Source organism: Nipponia nippon, unplaced genomic scaffold (assembly GCF_047370975.1).
Source record: "Nipponia nippon isolate SJK-2023a ecotype South Korea unplaced genomic scaffold, ASM4737097v1 scaffold_3, whole genome shotgun sequence".
Lineage (NCBI taxonomy): Eukaryota > Metazoa > Chordata > Aves > Pelecaniformes > Threskiornithidae > Nipponia > Nipponia nippon.
In genome coordinates this window covers 118,398,039-118,421,254 of record NW_028262347.1, presented here as the reverse complement: position 1 = coordinate 118,421,254, position 23,216 = coordinate 118,398,039, and the positions used below count along the sequence as shown (strand labels likewise).

Below are 23,216 nucleotides of genomic sequence, written 5' to 3'. Positions count from 1 at the left end.
TAGAAATAATGTAAGACAGATTTCTCCTTCAAATGCATTAATCGGAGTAGCTTTGCGATAAACATGACACAATAATATTCAGTAAAAGAACTTTTAATATCCTACGTATTGGATAGGGAGGCATCTGCCTACTTTGTCCTCAAAACACAAGCAAAACTTGGAGAGCGCTTTGACCCTGGAAGGGATGCACAGAGGCAGCACTATATATGCATCTCCCATCTCAGCAGTGGCCTAATATATATGGTAGCATCACAATAACCTAATTCTGTCCTTTCTTTTTCTTAGTCAACACAGTACACAGTAATCTCACATGAGCCTGCATCTTGCAAGTCATGTAGGGTTTTGGCAGAACTGTCACTTCCCTTACAATACAATGCATTTTGGGCTTGGATTCATTATTAACGAAATAGTATTTGTCTAGGATTAGTCAGTCCAAATGTAACATTTTCTGTTTAATTTTTAGTGATTTATCTGGGTCATATATCCGTATGTGATATACAACAAAACTGTATATTTATCTAATCTTGTAGTAGGAGGGATACAATTATTATTGCAATATGGGAATAACTCTAGTAAATCGTGTTCCCTCTGGCTTGGACATGACTATTTTGGAATAATATTCAGCTGAAAAAAAATAATTGTCAAAGGTTTGGTATGGATTTTAAAACTGCTTGCCGAGAAAGTCCTCTATTTCCACTCCTCCAGCCTTCCAGGACCAAGACTCCAGTCTCACCTTATTGTTCAAGAAAGTCAAATACTCTAGATTCCTATTGCCTTCTACTTTTGGCAGTTTAGATGGACAAATAAATATTTTTTCATTTTTTGGCTTTGCAGTAGTTTAGTCAAATAGCTGTGGTTTGTCTTGCTTCTTACTATGATCCATATGCCACAATCCAGACAAATAAATATGCTATCATATTATTTTTAAAAGAGAAGTCAAAACTTGTTCTTTGTCCTGGTCATCCGCATTGATGTAGGGCTCTGTCACAATGCATATTAAATGGGGGTTGAAGCTCTAAGTCTTTGTACCTTACCACCACAGTTCTGTTCAGAAACTCCTGAAGTCTTAATAGGCTAGCTATATGCAATATTTCTTCCCTCCTCTATTTTTACTTGGTGCTACAGGATTCAGTAATCTATATGGTAAAAAGGGAAATATAGCATTCACAACAGCTCTTTCCTTCCCGTATGCTGTACATCTGAAGAAAATTAATATCATGAATAAAAAACATTTGAAATGTGACTTCAGAGTCTCCTGGTTTTAAATAATAGAGACCTTCTTACTGCCAATAACACAATGTAGGTATTTAAGTATTCTTCAACTTTACAAGCTTTTACTATGTTAAATATTTTTACTTAAGGCATAATATATGTTTTAACAACCCTAGCATGTGCCAACCATTTTATAGCCCTGAGCTTCATGGAATTAATACAGGTTTAAAGGTAATAAGGCTCATCTATTTTATGCATGCTCGTATTTTGTGGGTACTAGAGTTTCCAGGTGCAAATAGAATTAGACAGATGAGGTGGAACTGGTAAGAAAACTGACTGAATTTAGTCACATGAATTGGATTTTCTAAAAGTGGAAACATGAAATCACCCTTTCATTATCCTTGCATCTGACAAAATACATTATCATATGGTTTTGCTTGTACAGTGTAAAGATCGTTCAAAACAGATACAATTGCAAATCAGGAAAGATCACACTTATGTGGAGCCCTGACAATGTGATCACATCAAGCTAGAACTTGAAATTGCAAGTGTCACTTCAGATAAGATCAGAGAATGCGTCCTGTCCCAATGATGTGACATTATCAGGTTTGAGACTGTAGCAAAGGCACATGCACAATTTTGTGAACTAACAAGGCAGATTGAGAACACACTGGTTGGCAGGATATTTTAGATCCTGAGATTGCCTTGAGCTGGGCATAATTACAGCTCATTTTTTGCACATGGGAGAGCCCTCTCGAAGACGAAAAGAGCAGGGTACTCACTGAAGAAAGAAAAATGTTGATCTTTCAATTAGCATAAGTTCAAGCATCTGAACTGTGTTTCACAGTGTACAGACAGCTTTTGAGTGAAAAAAACCCATCTTCTATAGAAAACTCTTAAACAGCTGTGCTTCCATTTGTACAGGAATCATTTAACATATAGAATTCTACTTTTAGCTGTGGTGTATTTAAGCTTGCTTAAAAAAAAAACTGTAGAAAATTGAGGGTTTGCTGCTATTATGTTGCATAAAGTTCATCCTTAAGACAGGTCATCAGGAATTTATTAGCAGGATTTTTCTGTTGATTTGGACTCCTGAACTACAAAATAAACACAGTTGTTCACAGTCATAAAGAAAGAAGAGCAAGGTGGCAAGAAGCCATCTGGGCTCCCTGCATATTTTTGGTGTTGTTTAGAGCTTAGTACACAGCACTTTGCCAGGAACCAATTCAGAACTAGAAGTTAGGTACCAGTCCAAACCAGAATTCATGCATTAAAAGCAGTAATTGGGAAGATGTTGGAGGTCACATGAGAATTTGCAATCTGAGAATGTTTCCTAACACTAAAAACCTCAAAGCCACTACATGCCTCTCTTTCTGATCTGGAAATTCCTTAGTACCTACAATTTGCCTTTAATTGAACAGGTGCCAAATTACTGCTTATATAGGAAGATCTACTTTTTGGACCTAGGTGTCCTTCATGGCTTTACCTCTGTCAGATGGCTGAAGACCCCTGGAAGCCAAGGCTTGGAAGCACCCCTCCTCCGTGGAAACCATGGGAGTAGAAGATACACATTGATACTATTTGCATGGTGGAAGACACGAAGTCTATCGTGGTAAAGCAGCTGGAGGAGGGAGAACTGTGAAGTGCTTTTGCCTCAGTGCTCTAAATAAATGTACTTAGGAATAAAACATTATTTTATCAAGCATATACACGGTCTACTCAGAAACCATGTCATTTTATGTAGCATGGGCTGTAGCATTTGAAATACTAATTCCATGTGGAGAAGAATACAGAAGGTCACTTTGCCCAATGTATGCATGTAGTGCGATACCAGTTAAAAAATTAACATTTAAATGGAGAGCATCCTATCCCTCACAAAACCTGCACTTTTTTCCAGTGACTCCCCACCATATTAACACAACAACAATTGACAACTTTCTATATAATGTTTGACAAAACATGAAACTATAACTTTAGTGCGTGACTAAGAACCAGTAGTGAATGTTTTTTTAATATCATGGCTCTTGTTCCAGCTTCTTATTTTTGCACAAGTGTTCACATCAGCTGGAGGAAAAAGTACGGCACATTCTTCATCTTAACAAACTTTCTTGCATTGATTAACGCAGCGTTTTATGAGACCTGAAAGAACAAAGTTAAATGAACAAGAAGTGAAAACTTATGATGGATGTGTCCCTCATAGCATTCAGATCTTTTCCACTTCATTAAAAATTCCTAGTTCCTCTTCACTGAATTGTTTAGTTTTTTAGCAGTCTCTGTCCTGATTAAAACAAATTAGCATCAAAGATCCCCAGCTGAATGAGGAATCATTAATTGAGAAACATGCAATGCTCCTTAATTACCTTAGAACAGTCAGAGAACAAATCTTAGGTTTCAAAGGGGTTTGCACGCACTGTGCACCGTGGGCTTATTCTCTGTGTCTGCTGGAATAAAAGTAGACTCGCCTATACCGTTGAGGGATATCAGTACGAGCCTCAGTAAACACATTGTAGATTGTTTATCTAAAGTGAAAAAAAAAATAGCAAGGTAATGGCTGACTGGAAGAGATATATGTTTCAGTTTATTATGTTGATCATAGCTTTCAACTTGCTTTGCATATGCCAACATTGACTAAGAAAGAATGAAAGCTGTTCATTATTGATACAAGTTTAAATACTTCTGGAGCACCTAACAAAATGTCAGACACGTAGGTACAGAGAGTAACTGTGCAGCTTGAAATAGCAGACAAAAAGGCAACAAACTTTCATAAAAGCTGGCTCATAAGGAATCCAAAGAATATTTGCTATTCCTTGGCCACTTGTTCTTTAGTACACAGTTCTTCTGACTGTTGTTTTTTTTAAGCTATGACTCAGACTCCACAGATCAGCACAGTTAGTGCCAGCCTTCAGAGGAGAAGGAGTAACTGACTTTTTTAAGGGCACAATATACTTACTAATACGAATATCTTAACATTTGATTTGCTTCACCAGCTCATAGAAGAAATCCTGCTGAAAAATGTCACTCAATAACACTGAGTGTATTCCTGGAGTAGGGCTGTTATTTACTTTGTTTTGGCACTCAGTCTAATCCAGCTAGTGTTGCTAACTTAGAAACTAGACAGCAAAATTAAACGCTGTGCAGAGCTACCTGAGCTAGCTGGGAACAAGCTGGTTTGTACCTGTGCTCTCTCACTGAGCTAATTAGCTCTGCAGAGCAGTAAGCTATTAGCAGGGGTGCAGTACAGTGCTGATGCAGCTATGCCCTTCTGGTACCCAGACTAACTCACCTAGAGTTAGCTGGAGAGATCTGCACCGTAATATGTTATGCTATAGAGGCATATCCTTACAATCTTTGGCATACAAAGCCCTGATGCAATGTAATACAATGTCTGCAGTTGATATAACAAGATGATCCCAAATAAATATAAAGGATAAACATCATAGTAATAAATCTAAAAAAGAGTCCCTACACCACAGGAAAGCTTTGGGCTTGCTCCCAGTTCCTATAAACCTGTGCCATTCCTCTGTCATCAATGAGTTTTTGCTGACATACCTCAAAAGGGTGGTCCTAAGATCTGTTAAAGAACTTAAAGAGCTAAATGTTACAGTCTGGCCTTAGCACTCTGGCACCTGAAGGACAAGAGATGCACATCCAGCCTCTTACACTAAATCCACTTTGCTTGATCCTGTTTTGGTCCATAGCCATGAATTTCTACCTAACTGGAAGCCTGAAGATTTCAGAGATTTAATCGAGGCTCATTCTTCTTCTAGATAACTAAGGATGGTACCTGCTCATAAAGCAAAACCCCCTTTCAGCTACAGTCTATGTAAAACTAGAAAGGAAAGTCAGAAAAGTCCTCAGACCCCAGGAGGACACTACTCTCTTTATGCAGAAAGATATCATATATATATTTGCAAGCAAAAACACAGACCTTGAGCCAAACTAACACTTCTATAGATGAGGCACATATATAAATGTGTGTGTGTGTGAGTGCAAATGTACCATTTGGGGTAAATATGAGTTAATTTAGCATTTTATTCTGTCTCTCCTCCTGTGAAACAGAACTTCACCTGTATATCACACTCCTAACAATCAAGTGAGAAATCAGAAAGCAAAATGTCATGTTGTTTACTGGTTTAAGTTTTACTTATTTAGAGTTTAGTGATGCCGGTTTTCTTGTTGTTGAAATCATAATCTGTATGGGTACAGCTACCGACACCCTTCCTGTTGGCCTTCATTTTTAGAGTCTATAAACCAAACAAGTTGATCTTCCCAGACAGCAAAACTACTGCTTGCACGTTGCGTTGTCACAGGAACACAAATAAAGAAACCTTTGCAATTCTGTGTTGTTTGCCATCAAAGCACCAAAGCAAGGTTTTGCAAAGCAGGCAAAAGGCAACCAAGCTTCAAAGCACTCCTTTTGGGCTGGTAATTTTTATAACAAAGGCAGTCTGTTGTAACAGAAGCTTGAGCAAAGACAGGGTAAATCACAAGTTCTGAACGCTTCAATTTTGAGCAACTGTTGAGCCATACAATTTTAAAGGACCTTTTGAAAAATGGATTAGTTTATAAAACAAACTAAATAATAACATGAAGTCTACCATTAGTAATATCAGTGGCTCAGTGGTGAAGAGATAATAAAGCTATATGTTTTCCTTTTGATGGGACTGGGAGAGGCACAGTGGGAGGCAAACCATATAAAATGGCAGTCAGGTTAAGATGAGAACACCTATACAGCAATATGATTAATTCACTTAAAATATTTAAATTTCTCCAACATTCCCCCCTCACCCTCCAAGTATTGCACAAAACAACCCCTAGATCTATAGTACTACAGAAATTAGGCAATGGTTAACACACCTGCTCTGGCTAGAGTTGCTTGGATCTTGACATAACAGAATATCTTGGATACATGTGTGACTCCAAAAGCTCTGCTGACTGTAAAAACCTGGGCAGGCTAAATGAGTAGGGTCATATTAAAGTAATATTGCTTGGATTTGGAGGTCTTTTCTTCACAAAAAAGCATAAAATCTTAGAAAACACTTGAATAAGTCTTGGGAAAGCAGATAAAACTGCAGAGATCTAAGGAAAAGGTGGACACTGAGGACATGGACTGTTTTGAGTGCATATGGTGCAAGAGAAGCCAAAATGCAGGGTGGATAAACAACTGGCTGGCTATCAAAACTTTAAAGGCCTATAGAAGAGACAGGCTTGTCTCAGCAGAGTCAAATTAAACATACATGCTACAAATAAAACTTACAAATTCTGAGGGATTCAGGAATCACTGAGTAGCAGCTAAGGACAGGTTTGAAGCTTTGGAAGATTTCTACTTGAAGTGAGCAGATGATGTTGATACTAAGTGTAAGATGATCAGAGATACACTGGGAGAACTGCTGAAGAAACCAGCATACTTCCAAGAGGAAAGATAAAAGAATTTGGAAAAGAATCAGGATCAGCATGCGGCAAGGACTGCATGCCTTCAGAAGCTGGATCGGTTTCACAATGAGATTGAATCAAAAGAAAATGCCAAGAGAGAAAGCCGATGTGAAAGACAATACTTGAATGGCATGGTGGAGAGGATGGAGCAGAGGAGGAACATTAATGCCTGAGAAGAAGGCAGAATCTAAGCTTGGAGGAAAGGGTATCATTGTCTTGCAAATCTGCTGAACAATGAAAATCTTTTATTTTCAAAGTAGGAAGTTACAGAGGGATGGACCTGAGTTGTTTCTGGAGCTCTGTTTTGAAGAGATCCAAGACACAATTACAACCCTTTGGGAAGAGCTTGGCATCATGTGTTGTCAGGGTTGCCATTAAATTATTAAAAAGAGGAGGAGGTAAATGAAGCCAAAGGCTGTACAGAGTAATCCTCTTGATTTCAGATATCTGAAAAAGTTTCAGAGCAATGGAAGGTGGTTTTCACAAATGCAATGTAAAATCTAGTGTGGCGCCTGTCTTTTTCTTAAAATCTATAAAGCTTTCTCAGAAGGCTTACTTTCTTTTTCTCTTTTTTTTTTTTTTTTTAAATAAAGCAGGAACAGTTCAATGACACCAGTGAGGATTCTGGAAAAGAGTTCTACCAAATATTAAATATTTTCGTGAGATGTTTGATAAGATGTAACACTATAATCAGAATGAATATGCAGACTTATAGATTTTAAGAAATCTTACGATGCTATATCATGGCCTTTGAGCTACATTGGAGGAATTTATAACTCCATAAACATTTTTAAAAAGGCATAGTCACTATTTGCAATGAATAAGATGGAGCATGAAAAGGGTGTAAAATCTCTGGCCCATTTAGTATAAATGAGGGATTAAGGCATGGAAATGCATTATCCCTGATATTCTTCAACATGGTTAAAATAGTACAATCACTGACATTTTCAGAGTAAAATGAACATTAAAATAGTGGAGCACCTTTGGGATCCTGTGGTCTGGGCAATTGTGAATGAAGCAGAAGGTACTGTACAAAGAGTAGCTACTTGAAGAAGAAAAACAAAGAGCAAATAACATAAAATCAGACCTTTGAGAAGCCTGGTTAATCAAAGATATCAGAAATTTGAGTAGATTAGTAAAATGATTTACCAACAGTGGGAAAATAACCTCGATAGGAGAAATTGAGAGCAAATTCTGTGACCGCTATTGTGTGAAAAGCCACAGAGTATGAATTATTTAACATCTGCCAGCAAATGTTTATTTTCTTTTTTTTTTTTTTTTTAATTATGCCTCAAGTTGTGGTATAGAAAACTGCAACATCTAGCACTATTAAATAAATCTGATACTAAATAACTTAATAACTAAAATATACTTAGCACTCATACAGTGACTTATTTTTAGATCACTAAAGAGCTCTGAGTGCTCTCTAAACATTAATTAATTAATCTTCAACATTCCCATGTCATTAGTAAGGTTAATTTTATCATTCCTAAGTATTCAGTTAGGAAACTTAAAGCAGAAAAATGATTTGCCATATGCCAACCATCTATTTAGAAAAAGAAACAAAATTACCTACATTAATACATTTAGAAAGATTTTTATACCTGACCATTTGGCTCTTTGTGCTTTGGGAAGGGGGAAAGAGAAGACTTGCAGGAATATTAGCAGATTTCATGTCTGAGAGAAAGCTTTAGGGCACAGACAATTTGGGTAGAGTTCTGTCATAAGAACATCCACAGTGGTTATCCTAACATTAAGTTCCAAAACTATGTTTATTTTTTCTCAGGTATATTTTATAACTGAATATCATAAAAGAGCTTTAGGACTTTACATGAAAAAAAAAATTGTCCTTTATGTTAACCACTAAAAACCATGTTGTAACAATGATTTTTGATAAATACTGACCTGAAAAGGAATGTTAAAAAGACTCAGACTTCCAATAGAATAAGATGTTTAAGATACCTTCTAGGTCTGGAAGCGTATTTGAAGAGCTCCGTCTTATTCTTTTCTTCCTTCTTGTCTAATAAAACATCTTTTGGAAAAAAGCATTTGCTAAAATTGGAAAAGAACATAGCTAAGCATTGTTCTGATAACATAGCAAGGTAAACAGTTATTGTTAAATGAGTAACAATTACCTCAAACTCCAAATTCATATAAGTTTTCTGTATTATTAACTCTGACCTTAGCACATAAAAACTGTTACAGGAAAATGTACTAAAAAAGAGAGGATATAAAAGGATGGAAGGCACTTGCCTGACTTTATGCACTCAGTCTCGACTTGCTGAAAATACCGATAGCCAATTGCTAAGCCCCTGAAATAACATTCTTTATACAGTATTTCAAACAGAGTTGCTCATTCAGAAGGCTAAATACATTTAAGGTTTTATTTCTGTAGAAATGAACATTAGTATACACATAAATAGTCACTGATTGAGCTGAAGTCTTCATACTATTCAGTATAATATGTGAGGAGACAGAAAATGTTCTGATTTAGATCAGCTGTGAAACCAATTACATAATTCTATATATACATATGCATGCTTCCTGTATGTTTTAAAGAGGGTTGTTTTGGTTTTTGTTTTTTTCTCTTTGTTCATCATTCCCACCCTTGCTTTCTTATTTTAGAAAAAGGAGTTTTGAACATATCTGAAAATGAGATGTTTTTTACCAAAACATGACTCAGCCTCAACTTACATGACCAAGGAAGTATCGATTTAAGAAAGCCTGGAGTAATAGTCCCCTTTCAGCTTCACAATACATTTCAGAGGGTGACTAGAATTTCAACTAAATATACAAGATGATTTTTTACATGAGAGATATCTATAGCCATAGAAATGGCCACATGTGGATGTATATGCAGTCATATAGAAATATAAGCATTCATTCTGAAAGTGAAATATCATTAAATAAGGACAAGCTGAAACAACATTTGGCCCTGAATTATACAAGCCTAGGTTCTGCAAGGCCTGCTTTTGCCAGCTTTGTTCTTCTTCGTTAGTATTTAGCAAGCAAGTACAGCTGAAAACATTATGGGAAGTTCTGACCACCTGTAGACAACAGTAGTTTTGCTATTATTTGCTATAAGAACCGAAAATAGCCTTAGGTATTCCATACTTTACTCTAGAGATGATCTGAAATAAGTATCAGTAAACTACAGCTTTTCAGGTAATGCTGCACCTTAGAGACTAAAAAAATAGAGTTAATTTATTTAATTTTCCCCAGTAATGTCAAGCATTCTGGATAGGACAACTTTGCTTAAAAAAAAGAGAGGGATTGTTAATTACCTTTAACAGAGACTTTTCCTTTATTGTCAAGAAACCTTTCAGATGCTTTTTAAAAAACTGGTAATGAAATTAGATACATAATGATTTTATAATTTAGATGAATAGTATGAAAGTTATTATGCATAAAGACTGAACATCTGTTAAAGTGATCCCAAACTAAAATTCTTACCATCAGGATTCCAGCTTTCTACATCAGATTATTTAGAAAATAATTATTGCTGCAGATTTTACACATAACAAATTCCATGTCCTGATCTGAACTTGTCCAAATGTTTTTGATTTGGGAAGATGGGAGGGAACTCTAACTATAAAGAGAGCAGTCAGCTATGAAAATTTTCAAATCAGATGAATCTGAATGTTCCTAATTAATGGTATCTTCATGCCTTAACATATCTAGAACTTGGCCAGTTTTTTAGATATAATAGTGGCAACATACAGATAAACAATTTTTTTTTTTTTATAGGTAAACTAGCATTTCATTAAATTTCACAGGAATGTAATGAATGGAAGCAAGTATTCTAAAGTATTATTTATATGTGCACAAATTTGATTTAAGTAGTTTCAGGACTTCATATAAATAGATAAGTACAGAGAGGAACTGAAGGACTGGTGAACCCATGCTACCATGGGCAGTCTGTCTCATATTTTGAAGAGTAATTCATAGCTGCTGAATTTCCCTCAGCAGAATCCATGGACTGAGGGAGTGGATGTGGAATCCTGACAATCAGAACTTCACTGGGGCTTACTTTCCAGAACAGCATTTAGTTGTTTATTTTTCATCCAACATAAATCACATTAGGGGTAAAACAGGCCATTCAACATTCTGTGACTCTAAGAAAGAGTTCAAAAGTTAAACTGGAGAACAAGGTTTTTAAAAAATTGGCTTTTTCATGAAGCAATCATAATGTGACAGTTGATAAAACATCTCATCTGATGTACAGTGGTCATTATTAAAAAGTTTGCACTTGCCAACAACTAACAAAATGTAGTTATCAGACACGTTATGCTATTTTATATACCTTTAAAATAGAAAGCTGTAACAGTTACTCTGCAACTTTGGTTTGAGATGCGTTGGCAAACTTCTGGTATTTAAGTGTGGCCACTATATAAGTATTTTTATTTATTTATTTTATTATTATATGTCTTTACTAATTTGCATGCAATCAGGGACCCTGGGAGAAGAAAGATACTTTGGGAAAAAACATTCTGACAGTGAATGAAAATGCTGAATGATCCCATGACAAACATGCATTTCTTGTACAATTAAAATAACATTTTAAACTGTTAACACAATAAAATGGCTGATAGCTATTTGCCCATCTTCAGTGTTGCAATAAAATATTTTAATCCCTTTAAAACTCATACCTGCTTTTCAAGTAATTGTCAAACTCTGGTTGAGATACAGAGGAATGTAATCCTTTATGAGTGAGTACAGTCAAAACTGCTCTACAAGACTACATGGTCTTTCTGCGTACGGGGTTTCCAGTACATTCACAAAACACACACTCTATATTTCTTATGTGAAATGTTTAGGTTGATGATAATACAGAGTTTGGAATATATTCCAGACGAGTGGTTCTTTCCTTTTTATAAGTGTATGCATCATATAAACCAGTTCCATGAGTTTATATTCATTTGAACAGATCAACTTTAAAACTGACAGAAAGGGTTGTTTTCAAAACACCATTTTTTTCACTATGCTAAGTAGCACTGATTGAAAGTTCCCAACAGAAGCTTTAAAAAGGAATTTTTTTAAAGCTTTAAGATGTAAAGGACTGAGGTCAGAATAGGCAATAAAAGTCACAAGATTGTGATGGCATTATTTTAGGATAATCTTATTTTAAGATATGAAAATACTGAAACAATCATGCCAGCATAAGAAATAATTATACCATAATTCATAAGTGCATAATTTATCAAAACAATAGAACAGTCATGGTTAGATGCAACCTAATATTCCTGTATAAGATATAACTACATACTGTACAATCGTTCCTTTTTATAGTTATTTTTACATTTAGTCCTCATCCAAAGTAAGCTGAGTACTTCTATGTATGAATGGCGTTACGAAATAAACACAAGTCACAACAGGGCTTTATTACTGCTACTGCACCACCATGGCATGCAAGTAACTATGTAGTCAACTATAAACAGTAAAATGTCATCATCTTCCTGAAATAAAAAGAACATGAAAAATACAGATATAGTAGTAAACATCAATTATCTTTTTATATCTTTCATATTTACCAAAAGTCTATCATTACATGAGGCATTTATACCTCTGTATCATTCTCCTGTACTAGTATGGTGGCAAATTTGGAGTTGAGAAACTATACCTTCAACAAGCTTGTACAAAACTACTAGTTTCATATTATACTGCTGTCAACATGTAATGTGTAAATGAGAACATGACACGTCTGCTACCTACCCCTTAGCATTCTCTTACTCTTTTGTTATACTTATGAATTTTGAGTAAATAAAAAGACTGTCATTAAAGCTGTTTGCTAGGTTATCTGTTGTGGTGACTAAGCCCCCAAAAGACTTATGTCCTATAGAAAGAAAACTCTTTCATTTGCTTTTTGTTGCTGAGTACTAATTGTGTGATGTTCCATAGTGGATGTTGGATTTGAGAACCACTGCTGGAAGCAACTTGGATTTCTGAATATTTATTTACTTAATTTTTGTTACGCAGGGTAATTCCTTAACTGGTGTGAAAGTGAGGATGAGATGAAATTCTGCAGCTGGGATAACAAAAACCATCCACACCTTATTACAAAAACAAGGGTCAAAGTGCTGACTGGGATTCATTTCTTCTGCTTGGAGGTCAGGACAATATATAGATACTAGCAAATTTCAATATTGAAATGGGAGCAGGTAGAAAAACAGGAAGGTAAACTCTCCTTAGACTTGCAATCTTGGAGACTCACTTGGAAAAAACAACAAACTTGATTGCAGAAGAAGCTTTTCCATGCTCAATTGATTTTGCTAATCAGTTAGCTGGCATGGAGGACCCACATGCGCTCTTTGTAAAATATATCATTCAGAATTCGGAATAGACTCTTAGGTACAGAAACATGAAGGCCCACCCATCACTCTGCTGCAGCCCAGATTATGTTTCTGAGGCTTTTCAAGGTAAAGAAAAATAATCATGAAATGCTCAAATAAAGTTTTTTTATGGACTTATCTTTCAAATATTACATGTGGTGTTCTCAGGTTATACCTATGCTAAATTCAAAAGCTGCCTACCTATTTTGGGCAATGATAAAAGAACACCTAAATCCAAATGAACCTCTTTAGTTCCTGCTTGCTGGAAAGAAATCTTAATGCTGATTACAAGGAAAGAACTGTACAATTCTCATTGTTACATTAAGCTATACAAAAATGTCCTTTAGTTTCCTGGAATTTGCTTAGTTTTCAAATTATACAATTTCCTTCTACATTACAAAACAATGTACAGTTTTTCCTAGTTATGTTCAAGGTTTTTCCCTGCTCTGATATGTTCAGGATTAAGAAACTAGGTATTTTATTTCGTATTTTGTTGATATCAGGATCCACTCTTTTTATTAAAGCTCATCAAACATATTCATACCTACCCTAAGTTTGTTCTGCTTTGGGGTATAGTAGGCTGTGTGACTATAACAGAGCACAGAACCTCATATGTTCATTCATAGATTTGCCTCCATAAAAACTGAGGCTGTAGTATAGCTTTCAATGGAAGCCATTTAAAAAGAAAACATTACAGAATATACAATTGTAGTTTTTGAATCTCAGACACAAGTTCCTTGACGTGTTGAAAGATGATGTTTTCGATTTCTGACTCCTGAACTCTTATCTTTACAGTCCGCAGGCTTCTGTTGTGAAATGTCTATCAGTGCACTTGCAATTGCAAGACCTGTAAGATAAAGGAAAAACAAAATTTAATGCCCGTCTTTCCTGAGAAGAGTTCCAGAGCAGTGTGATGGTTCCCTTCATGCCAAGTTTTTGTACTTTCCCAGAGGTGATCAGTTTTATTTCAGAGTTAGATAACAAGTTCTCACTTTCTAAAATGCTACCTGGTAACAGTGAAGAAACAGAGGAAGAAAAAAAGTACAGTTAAGACATTAGACTGGAAATCAGGAGAACTGAGTTCCACTTAAGTCTCTTATTGATTTGTTGTGTGATCTTAGCATCACCTCTTTTTATCACCATTTTCTTGGTTAAGTGGATCAGCAGTTCTCTGACGTGGATTTTCTCTTATTAAATGTTTGTGCATTGCATTTACAAATGGATGAAACTTTCCAATCAGAAAATAAAAGAGAAATGGAGACCACAGTTAAGACAAAATTGTACCTTTGAATATTTCCCTTTGCAATATATACGCCTTCCTAATTTGGAAATATTCAGAGGTTAGTATTTACCATGAACAAAAGGATATGAAAATATCTTTCCAGAATGCATGGATTTGTGAACAGACAGTGAACCGTGATGGTGTTGGCCTGGATAAATTCTAAATGTTGTTAACTCACCAAAACTCTTCTTTTTCAAATTCTGCTTAAACTGTTGATATTTCACGACCTGTTATAATCTTAACAGGGTATTACAGATGGTATGGACAGGCATGCTTAGGAAATTAGTAGCTTAAGAATCTACTCTTACATTTGCCTGTTACTGCCTACTTGCTAGAAATTACTGACTTCTGCTGAAATGCTGTGATTGACAACACACAATACATAGTACTTCTGAATTTTTAAATTCACACATGCAATATTGCAATGAAATGGATTACGAGTATTCACATCATTCATATGGTCTGCTCCACCATGGCTGCAATAAGACCATGACACTTATATCTGCAAAAGCACATCTATATATACCCATAATGCAGGCAAAGATGGTGCTGGTTCTCCACACTGCCCAATACATCTCAGACTCTAAGCAGTAACAGTATTATTACACAAGAAAACCTTTGAAAATACTTTTCACCATGTTTAACAGGCAGTCTCCATTTTTTAACTCAGGCCAATATCAAACTCAGTTTATCTATTACAGAATCCAATTTTGGCAATATTTTTCATGCATTCCCTCATTACTACACTTAGCTACTAAGAAACTGCAAAAAATATTTTTCACTTAGAAGTCTTTCTGCAGGCTTCTTTTTTAGTATATGATATACCCTCGGATATGGTTCAGGTTTCCAGTATCCTGAAAAAGTCTATGCTATCGCACACTGTAACACTACCTGTCTTAATTCACAAAAATGTTGCAAGAATCAATTAATGTGAATACAGCTTTTCGAAAATACACGGCACTATACTGTAAAATGCTAAATACAATTATCATTGCTGCATTTCAGGATATGTAAGAGCCAAGATTAATTAAATAGTTTTTTTCATATACACATAAATTCCCTGGCATGACCTAGCGATGCCTTACATTGGACTTTGATAAATTGAATTTTTGAAATCTTTGAAGCACCTTTAAAGTATCAGCAGTACCCAGCATTAGCAAATTCAAGGATAAAACTTAAATAAAATTTTGATGGGTAGTTACATGTGATCCTGTCTTTAGCGGCTAGTCTTAGGGAGTATGCTAAATGGAATGAATATTATTAGGAAAACAGGTTTTCCATTTTTTATAAGATATTTTAAAATGTACTTGGATGTATGATGCTAACTTCGCTTTACATAACAATTAACAAAAAGGAAGAACTATTTCCTTCAAATCTAATGCTGCATACTGGGATATACTGGCATGCTGTTAGAGTTCCATTAAAATCGGGTCACTCTGGAAGATCATTTTTCAAAACGTCACACAAATCATCTGATGACATTCATTTATTATGTTCTCTACGCTCAGCATAGTTCCTTGTTATCAAAGCAATACAATTAACTGGGGGAACAATTCATTATTTCAGACTGGCAGTCTAAAGGAATTTCATTTACCAAGTCAAGCTGATGCACAGACACTGCAAGCAAGCAGAATTTACATCAAAATACAACAGAAGATTTGATAAAAATGCTATGGTTTAAACATTCATTAAAAAACCCAACAAAACTTTACCTTTATTTTACAGGTTTTGTATATAAACAACAAATGTGAATACATTTATAGTCATTAAACTTGGAACTGTAAATCGTGTACTATTCTATATCTGTTACGTCAGTTCATAAGTTATTTAATTTACCTGCCTTCCCTGAATGCTGCCATTTAAATATCCTACCTACCATCCAAACTGGTATTTTCCAAACTAGTACATGGTCTCTGGTTGCTTCTGACTCTTGAGTAGGGTGGCAGAAAGGAACAGTGGAGTCAGTAAGCATACCACATGGAGTGGTCACCTCTAATAGTCTAATTTCTGGAAATTCATCCTAGCTGCAGAACCAGACCTATTTTTAAGTTTAGTTTGTTTTTCTACTAAGTGTTATAGAAATAACCTGACCTAGTTCTATGCAGCTAAAACAATCTCTAGCTTGTTTTAAGGATACGTATGGAAAGCTCATTAAGAAGTGAGCCCAGTCAAATACATAAGTGGAAAGTATATTTTTGTAAGAGATAATTGCATCCACAATGAGAAAAATACCAGAGAAAGCAATATGAACTTGGTTATCTTTAGGAGAACTATTGTCTTTCCTAATGGAAGTTAAATGGTAATAGTTTATTCTCAGGAAGTAAGTGTCTAATCATAAAATTACTGGTGTGTGAATTTTTGGTTGTTTTTTTACAATTATGCAAAACAATTAATAAGTACAGGAATAAAATACAGCACATCAAATGAGATTGCCTTGAAAAGCGCATTCCCGATTTATATACAAACAGCACTTTAATTCTGCATTTGAACAAAAGCATCTGAAAAACTCATTCATTTTGAGATGCTCTCCTCCCAGTCTCTGTAAAAACAGGCAGTATTATATATTTTAATTTTGCAGCAAAACAGCTTCATTAGGCGTGAAAGGTTAATTGCAGGTTTAAGTGCAGTTCAGGGAACAGTGCACGGGTCTGTAGTGAATAGCACAGTCTGCTACAGGAAGGCTGAGTGCTATAAACTGTTTGCCCCGCTGAAATGTTTTACTACCTCATTTACTAACTGTCTTCTTTTACTGCTTGTATTTGTAGTTCTTCTAAACCTTTAATAGCTACAGTTTTATTTCACTGTAATCAGATTTAAATGGAAATACCCATGCTGGGATGTTTAAACGTTTTCCCTCTGATTGTATACAGCTACATTTGAACTGATGTAAGGCTACAGTATCTCTCAAAGTAGAAAAAAATCACAACATTGAAAAAGTTAGTTTTACATGCTGGCATGCATATTTAAAACCTTTTTTCCTCCTCTATTATTCATTTTAATGAGAAATGCATTGAGTTCTGACTATCCCCTTTGTTAAAATTAAGGGAACAAAGATGACCTCAGATTCATGGTTAGGCAGGTAACTGGAAATGTGTTTTTCAATTTACATATGCATTATTGGGAGATAACATTTGGATAGATGTCTTCATTTGATTAAATTGTACACATTTTCATTGTTATGCATATATCAGAATGTTCAGAAAGCTGAAGACAGTAAAATAACCACAAGTCAAGTAGATCAATTAGATTTGTTTGATATTTTAACCAAAATTATAGTCATTGCTTAAGGTGACCTTAAGCAATGAAAATAAAATGACAGCTGCCATACAGAGAGACTTAAACAGAAAAGACTAGGTAAATGCTATACTATTAAAGTAATAGCTTCACCCTTCAGCACCCAGCAGTCTCTGTGTCACTTCCATTTGTTGATTCTTTCAAGACTTGTTACTGTACATGCTCACCAAATAGTGGACAGAGTCCTTTTATCCTAAACGATCTGTTATTTGAAGTCTTTCCATTGTAGAAGATGCAGTGCCCATGAATAGCCACACAAATGGATCTACGCAGTTTGAAGACATACTGAGTAAGTGATGAGAATTACAGCCTCTAGTGCCTCATGAAGATGACCATAGCACACAGTGAAGCCAGTGAAGACAATTTCACGCTCATCAATAAAACTACCAGTTATTACGTGGGGAATTTTTATAAGCTCTGTCATTTATCATTATTTTAAGTCTACAAAGAACTTTTTTTGTCGATACTCAATGTGTATTATGTGTGTATAAGTGACATTTACATACAAACCCACCTTGTTAAAAATGCAGTTTTTTAATCATCTGTTTCTTAATTTGATGAAACAAATCAAATCCATCAACTTTGTCAATGCGTACTAGGACTGCATACATTTATTCTTCATAGGAAATATATACAGTAGCTATAGTGGCTATAATGGCAGAAGAACACCACTTTCAAGAAGATTGTTATGAGGCAAGTGTTTCTGAGTACCCACTGAAAAAATTCTCTCACTTTCTATGAAACATTGTGCTAGGAATATTCTTATTCAGTTTAGTTGTTTGGTAAAATTTTCCAGATTGTCTTTTTTTCAAATGGACTAACTCATGATTAATTTTCATGAGTGAGAAGGCCAAAATGTTGTTGGTGCTACACACTCTTGTGCTATAGATCAAGTCATGTCTGGAGATATCCAAAAGGCGCATAAAATGGAACCAGAACAAAATTTGACATTCAAAGGACCGATCCACAAAACCTTCTCCTAACCATGTACAAACCTGATACACAAGTGCCTGCTTTCCAGGAGAAAAATTAAAAGTCATCTGAAGTTCAAGACTGTACATGGCCAGAGGAACCACTGTACCTCACAACAGAGCTCAGTTCATTTCAAAGTCAGAAAATAGTCAAATCCTTCATGTGTATCTGAAGGTCCTGATCTGGCAGGTGTGCCTAGACAATATCCAGACATCATGGACTTAGTCACGGAGAAAAACAATCATAAGCAACTGCCAAGAAGAGTAAGTATCTTCATGACCTGTCATATAGATTTTTTTTTTAATTTGACTTAGAATTTTTAAAAAGGACAAGCTGACAGCACCTCAAAATCACAAAGTCTTTTTATGGGCTTCTCTTCCTGTTTGGTATATGCATGTGTATTTTAAGTTGACACCACACTTACTATGAGAAAGATATATTAAACAAACTAAACCAACTAGGAAATTACTTTGGGCAAGTAACCCCAACATTTTTTTTTCAGTGATAATTTTTTGCTAGATGGAAAAACAGCCAAGACTCCAGGAGGTACGTTTTCCTTTTCTTATGCATATAACTTAATTAAATAACTAAAATATGAGACAGAGTTTAAACCGTAACAATAATAAAATAAATAATGATAGTGTGGAATTAAATAGCCACACACTAGTAGAAAGGAGATGTCATGCTCCTTTGTATTATACCCTTGGTATTTAGTAATAACAGCTATCTATACAGGGCTAAGAAACTCTTACTCCCAGAATAGACTTACAAATTACTTGCTGTCAGTTTGTGGGAAATGCAGACTATACAATAAAGGATCTTTTACAAAATGTTCAGTCTTTCCCAATTTTTCTCATTTTGAAAAGGAAATGGCCCTACATATTTGTGTGAAATATTTGTGCTCTGAGGGGCCAGCAGCGATTTTTTTTTTTTAATACAGTCAGGCAGTCTTCCCTTTCAGTGTGAGATATCTCTAGTTTAGTCTGTAATCCAGGTCTGTACAACATCTGGTGCCTTTAAACTATCCAGCCTACCAGTGGCTAAGAGGTAGCATGGGCTGTTTGGTCTCTCTGGCTATGGACAGGCAGGGATTGACGATGCGACCATGGTGCACACGAACTCCCTGAAGGACAGCTGGCAGATCGGAGTCCCCTTACTCCAGGCTAATTCGCAGCAATTTGGGATAGTTATCCATGCACTTTTGGATAGCTCTTATCTGTTCAGCAGGACAAACACTGTAGTGACGAAGGGGACCTACTGAGGTGTTGGAGACACTATGGTAGTAGGTTAGGATTGATGCAATATAATGGTGATTAACTGCAGCTTTTTTCTCCCACCCACTTTTCTCAACTCAAGCCCTCCTGGAACACAAGAACCATAGAATCATTTAGGTTGGAAAAGACCCTTAATATCATCAAGTCCAACTGTTAACCTACCACTGCCAAGTCCACCACTAAACCATGTCCCTAAGCACCACATCTACCTGTCTTTCAAATACCTCCAGGGATGGGGACTCAACCACTTCCCTGGGCAGTCTGTTCCAATGCTTGACAACCCTTTCGGTGAAGAAATTTTTCCTAACATCCAACCTAAACCTGCCCTGATGCAACTTGAGGCCATTTCCTCTCATCCTATCACTTGTTACTTGGGAAAAGACTGACCCCCACCTCGCTCCAACCTCCTTTCAGGCAGTTGTAGAGAGCGATAATGTCTCCCCTCAGCCTCCTTTTCTCCAGAGTAAACCCCAGTTCCCTCAGCTGCTCCTTCACTGATTACTTTTAAAAGGAGCTAATATGAGATTATTGCATTTAACTGGACTGTATCATCAGATCTGTACACCAATCTGACCTGTGCACCTTGCCCAGGAAGGCAGCACAGATGGAAGTAGAAATGCACTTAACAAGTGGGAGAGGAAGACTGAGATAATGGCTGATCTGAGCTGGGAGAGGACCTCTCATCTGAAACTGTGTAAGACAAGATAGGCAGGGAACAGTAAGTCATGACGGGTCTTGAAGATGAATCATGATATTTGAGGCAACAGAAAAAGGAAGTGCGGGGAGATACTAAAAATTATTTCTGTGGTAAAAGAAGAAAAAAAAAAACGAGTCAAGAAAAAGGTCTGAAATAAACGTGGTTAAGACAGCAGTTGTTCAATGTGGCAGTAATTCAGAAGTAAGCTGCAGAGATCCTGGACAAGAGTTTTTGTTTTGGCAATGCAGAGGGAAGATGGTGTTTTGGAGAGGCTGCAGCACCAGAATTCAGCCAGACTATGCAGGTGAGGAAGCAAAGGAATGACAGTCAAAGACATGCATTTTCTACAAATAAAGGAAGAAATTGAACTACAGATACTTTCCCAAGATCTCTGACACATTACTTCGTCAAAAACTCTTTAAATTTGAAGAGTAAAGCACACCTTAAACTATGATGGTTAAACAACGTTACTGGTGTATTACCTATTTCTTGGACCCTATTCCTTGGGGCTTCCTGGATAAATCTTATCCTAGATTTGTCCAGTGATATTAAAAATATGACTGACTCCACAGACTAAAAAAAATTAATAAAAAACCAATTGTAGTTAACTGCTGAGTCTGAAAAAAAATTCTTCTCAAAACCTCTTATTGACTCCCTTTAGATATTACAATAGGCTTGGGGAATGGTTACATTTAGACTAGTTTAGTAATAGCTCCTAAAGCTGCAATACTTATCAGTATGAAATTTCAATTAATAAAAGAGGCATCACATTTAGTCAGGAAATATATTCTTCTCACAGAATAGCCGAGCTAAGAGAATTAAAGCATCTTGATGTTTTTATCTAAGAAGTTTAACCTTGGCAGTAGTTACAGACAAATGACCTTTTGTTAGACCATTATTTTAGTCCATTATTGTAATTTTTGGACCTTGGACCACAAAGGGTAATTACCAAAATCTGAAAATGCCCCTAACTATTCCATTGTCTTTCTCAACATGGCTTATTTTATACAAAAATTATGGCAGGTTTTTGTGTGCAATTTTTTTTTCTTTTTACAGTAAAACATAAGCAACAAGTAATAACTGCATGAATAATTATGCACGTGATCAGACTTGCTCTATCCTGCATTTCTTGAATATAAGTTGTAGGCTCTCAAACAGGTGTATCAGTAGCAAAACAGATTTACATTTTTAGGGGGGGGAAACAAATTTATAGGATATGTAACATTTTCAGAAAGCTATCAATCAAATACATGAATGGCAAATCACCTGTAATTCACAAAATAATTGTTATTTTAAGTTATTAGCAAAACCAGGACTTTGGTTTTTAAGTGATGGCTATTAAAAACACCTAAAAGGAATAATCTGCTTAGAATATGTGCAAACCTCACGCAGATTAATTCCTTGATGCTCTCCCACAGCATATTACACATCATGTGTTAAAATGCAAGTAATTACACAGGTTTCTATAAAGGACAGTAATATTTGAAACATTTGGATTTTTTTCACACAAACTATTAAATTTTCAGTTTGATTACATCTCCTTTCCATTGAATCATTTATCCATATGTTATGAAAAACATCTCTATTCTTGTGATGTTGTGCAGCTGTTTAATTTGTTTTCAAGAAAACCACTATAAACTAATTTGCTACTCTGCAAGAATTTGGTGAGATGCATTAATCATGCCAGAATCTAATTTGGTCTTGTAAACCGATTTCTGTAGAAGAGAAAAAAATCTACTTGGAGTACTGAAGAAGCACTATTTTCACTTACTTTTAGCAATACGTGGGTAAATACCAACGAAATTATAATTGGTTTTGTTTCAAAGTCAGTATCAAGCTGTGACCCAGTTGGGGTTAGTTTATGAACCTCTCTCTATTAATTAGACACATTTAGATTGCAAAGGCCTTCCCCAGACCAGTACACTTGAGGTTACTTGTACAGCATTATTTCACTCTTTGTCTCTGTCTTCAGCAATCTCCTTTTATTGGCATCGTGCATGCCAATCAGAGAAAAGTGAAGATATGAAAACTGTAAAAAATTGTCAACTTCAGTTACAACATTTTTAAAGCTTTTTACCCAAATCCATTCATGCAGGTTGGGCTCTTTAACCACTGTGATGAACGCTAAAGCCTTGCTAAACATCATGAGTGCTGAACTATCATTTCATGCAATTAAGTAATCAGAATATCTGCATGCATGTGTGTGCATATATGTGTATGAGTATCTGGGAAACAGAAGGTTCAAACACAGCCGAGCATCAGAACAGTTAGAAGGAGACAAGGCAGATGTATTCACCGGGGTTTGCTTCCCTCCAGAGGAGCCTTACTTGCAGGTGGTGATTTAAAGCAGATCTCTTCCTGTCTGCAGAGGAAAGCTGGGGTGATTAACCTCACCAGGTGAAATTCAGTTTTTGTGAATAACTCCCTAATGTTCCATCTGGGTCATAATGTATATTGTCAGATTTGCAGCTTTACTACTCTCCTCCTCAAGACAAAACACACAACCTTAAAGACAATATGTTTAAGGGCCCAAGAGGGGCCAATTCTGCCCCCACTGGAGATAAAAAAATACTACTTACATTATAATTTACTTTTAAGGGACAAGATCAGAACAATAATCCTCAAAGATGCTGTTTCTCATTCTTGCACCTTTATTTTGCAGGTGCTGGGGTTTTTTCCCACTGTCAAAAATTTTTATTTAAACCAGAAAGTGATGAATATGT

The 23,216-nt window shown here is 35.8% G+C and overlaps 1 protein-coding gene and 1 long non-coding RNA gene across 3 annotated transcripts in view; both read right to left on the bottom strand.

Moving 5' to 3' along the window:
• Positions 1 to 2,856: 2,856 nt before the first annotated feature.
• On the bottom strand, positions 2,857 to 8,687 carry LOC148054863 (uncharacterized). The gene is made up of 3 exons (XR_015706850.1): positions 8,551 to 8,687; positions 3,573 to 3,731; positions 2,857 to 3,351 (listed from the first exon to the last, which is right to left on the bottom strand). It is a non-coding gene; the product is annotated as an uncharacterized LOC148054863 (long non-coding RNA).
• Positions 8,688 to 9,925: 1,238 nt separating this feature from the next.
• The window catches only part of ATRNL1 (attractin like 1), a 528,683-nt gene continuing 515,392 nt past the window's right edge, over positions 9,926 to 23,216 (bottom strand). For both annotated transcript variants that reach the window (XM_087766530.1, XM_009476061.2), the window contains one exon: positions 9,926 to 13,821. In XM_087766530.1, the coding sequence (XP_087622656.1) occupies positions 13,697 to 13,821 (125 nt within the window). In that variant the 3' untranslated portion in view covers positions 9,926 to 13,696. The remainder of the gene's footprint in view (positions 13,822 to 23,216) is intronic.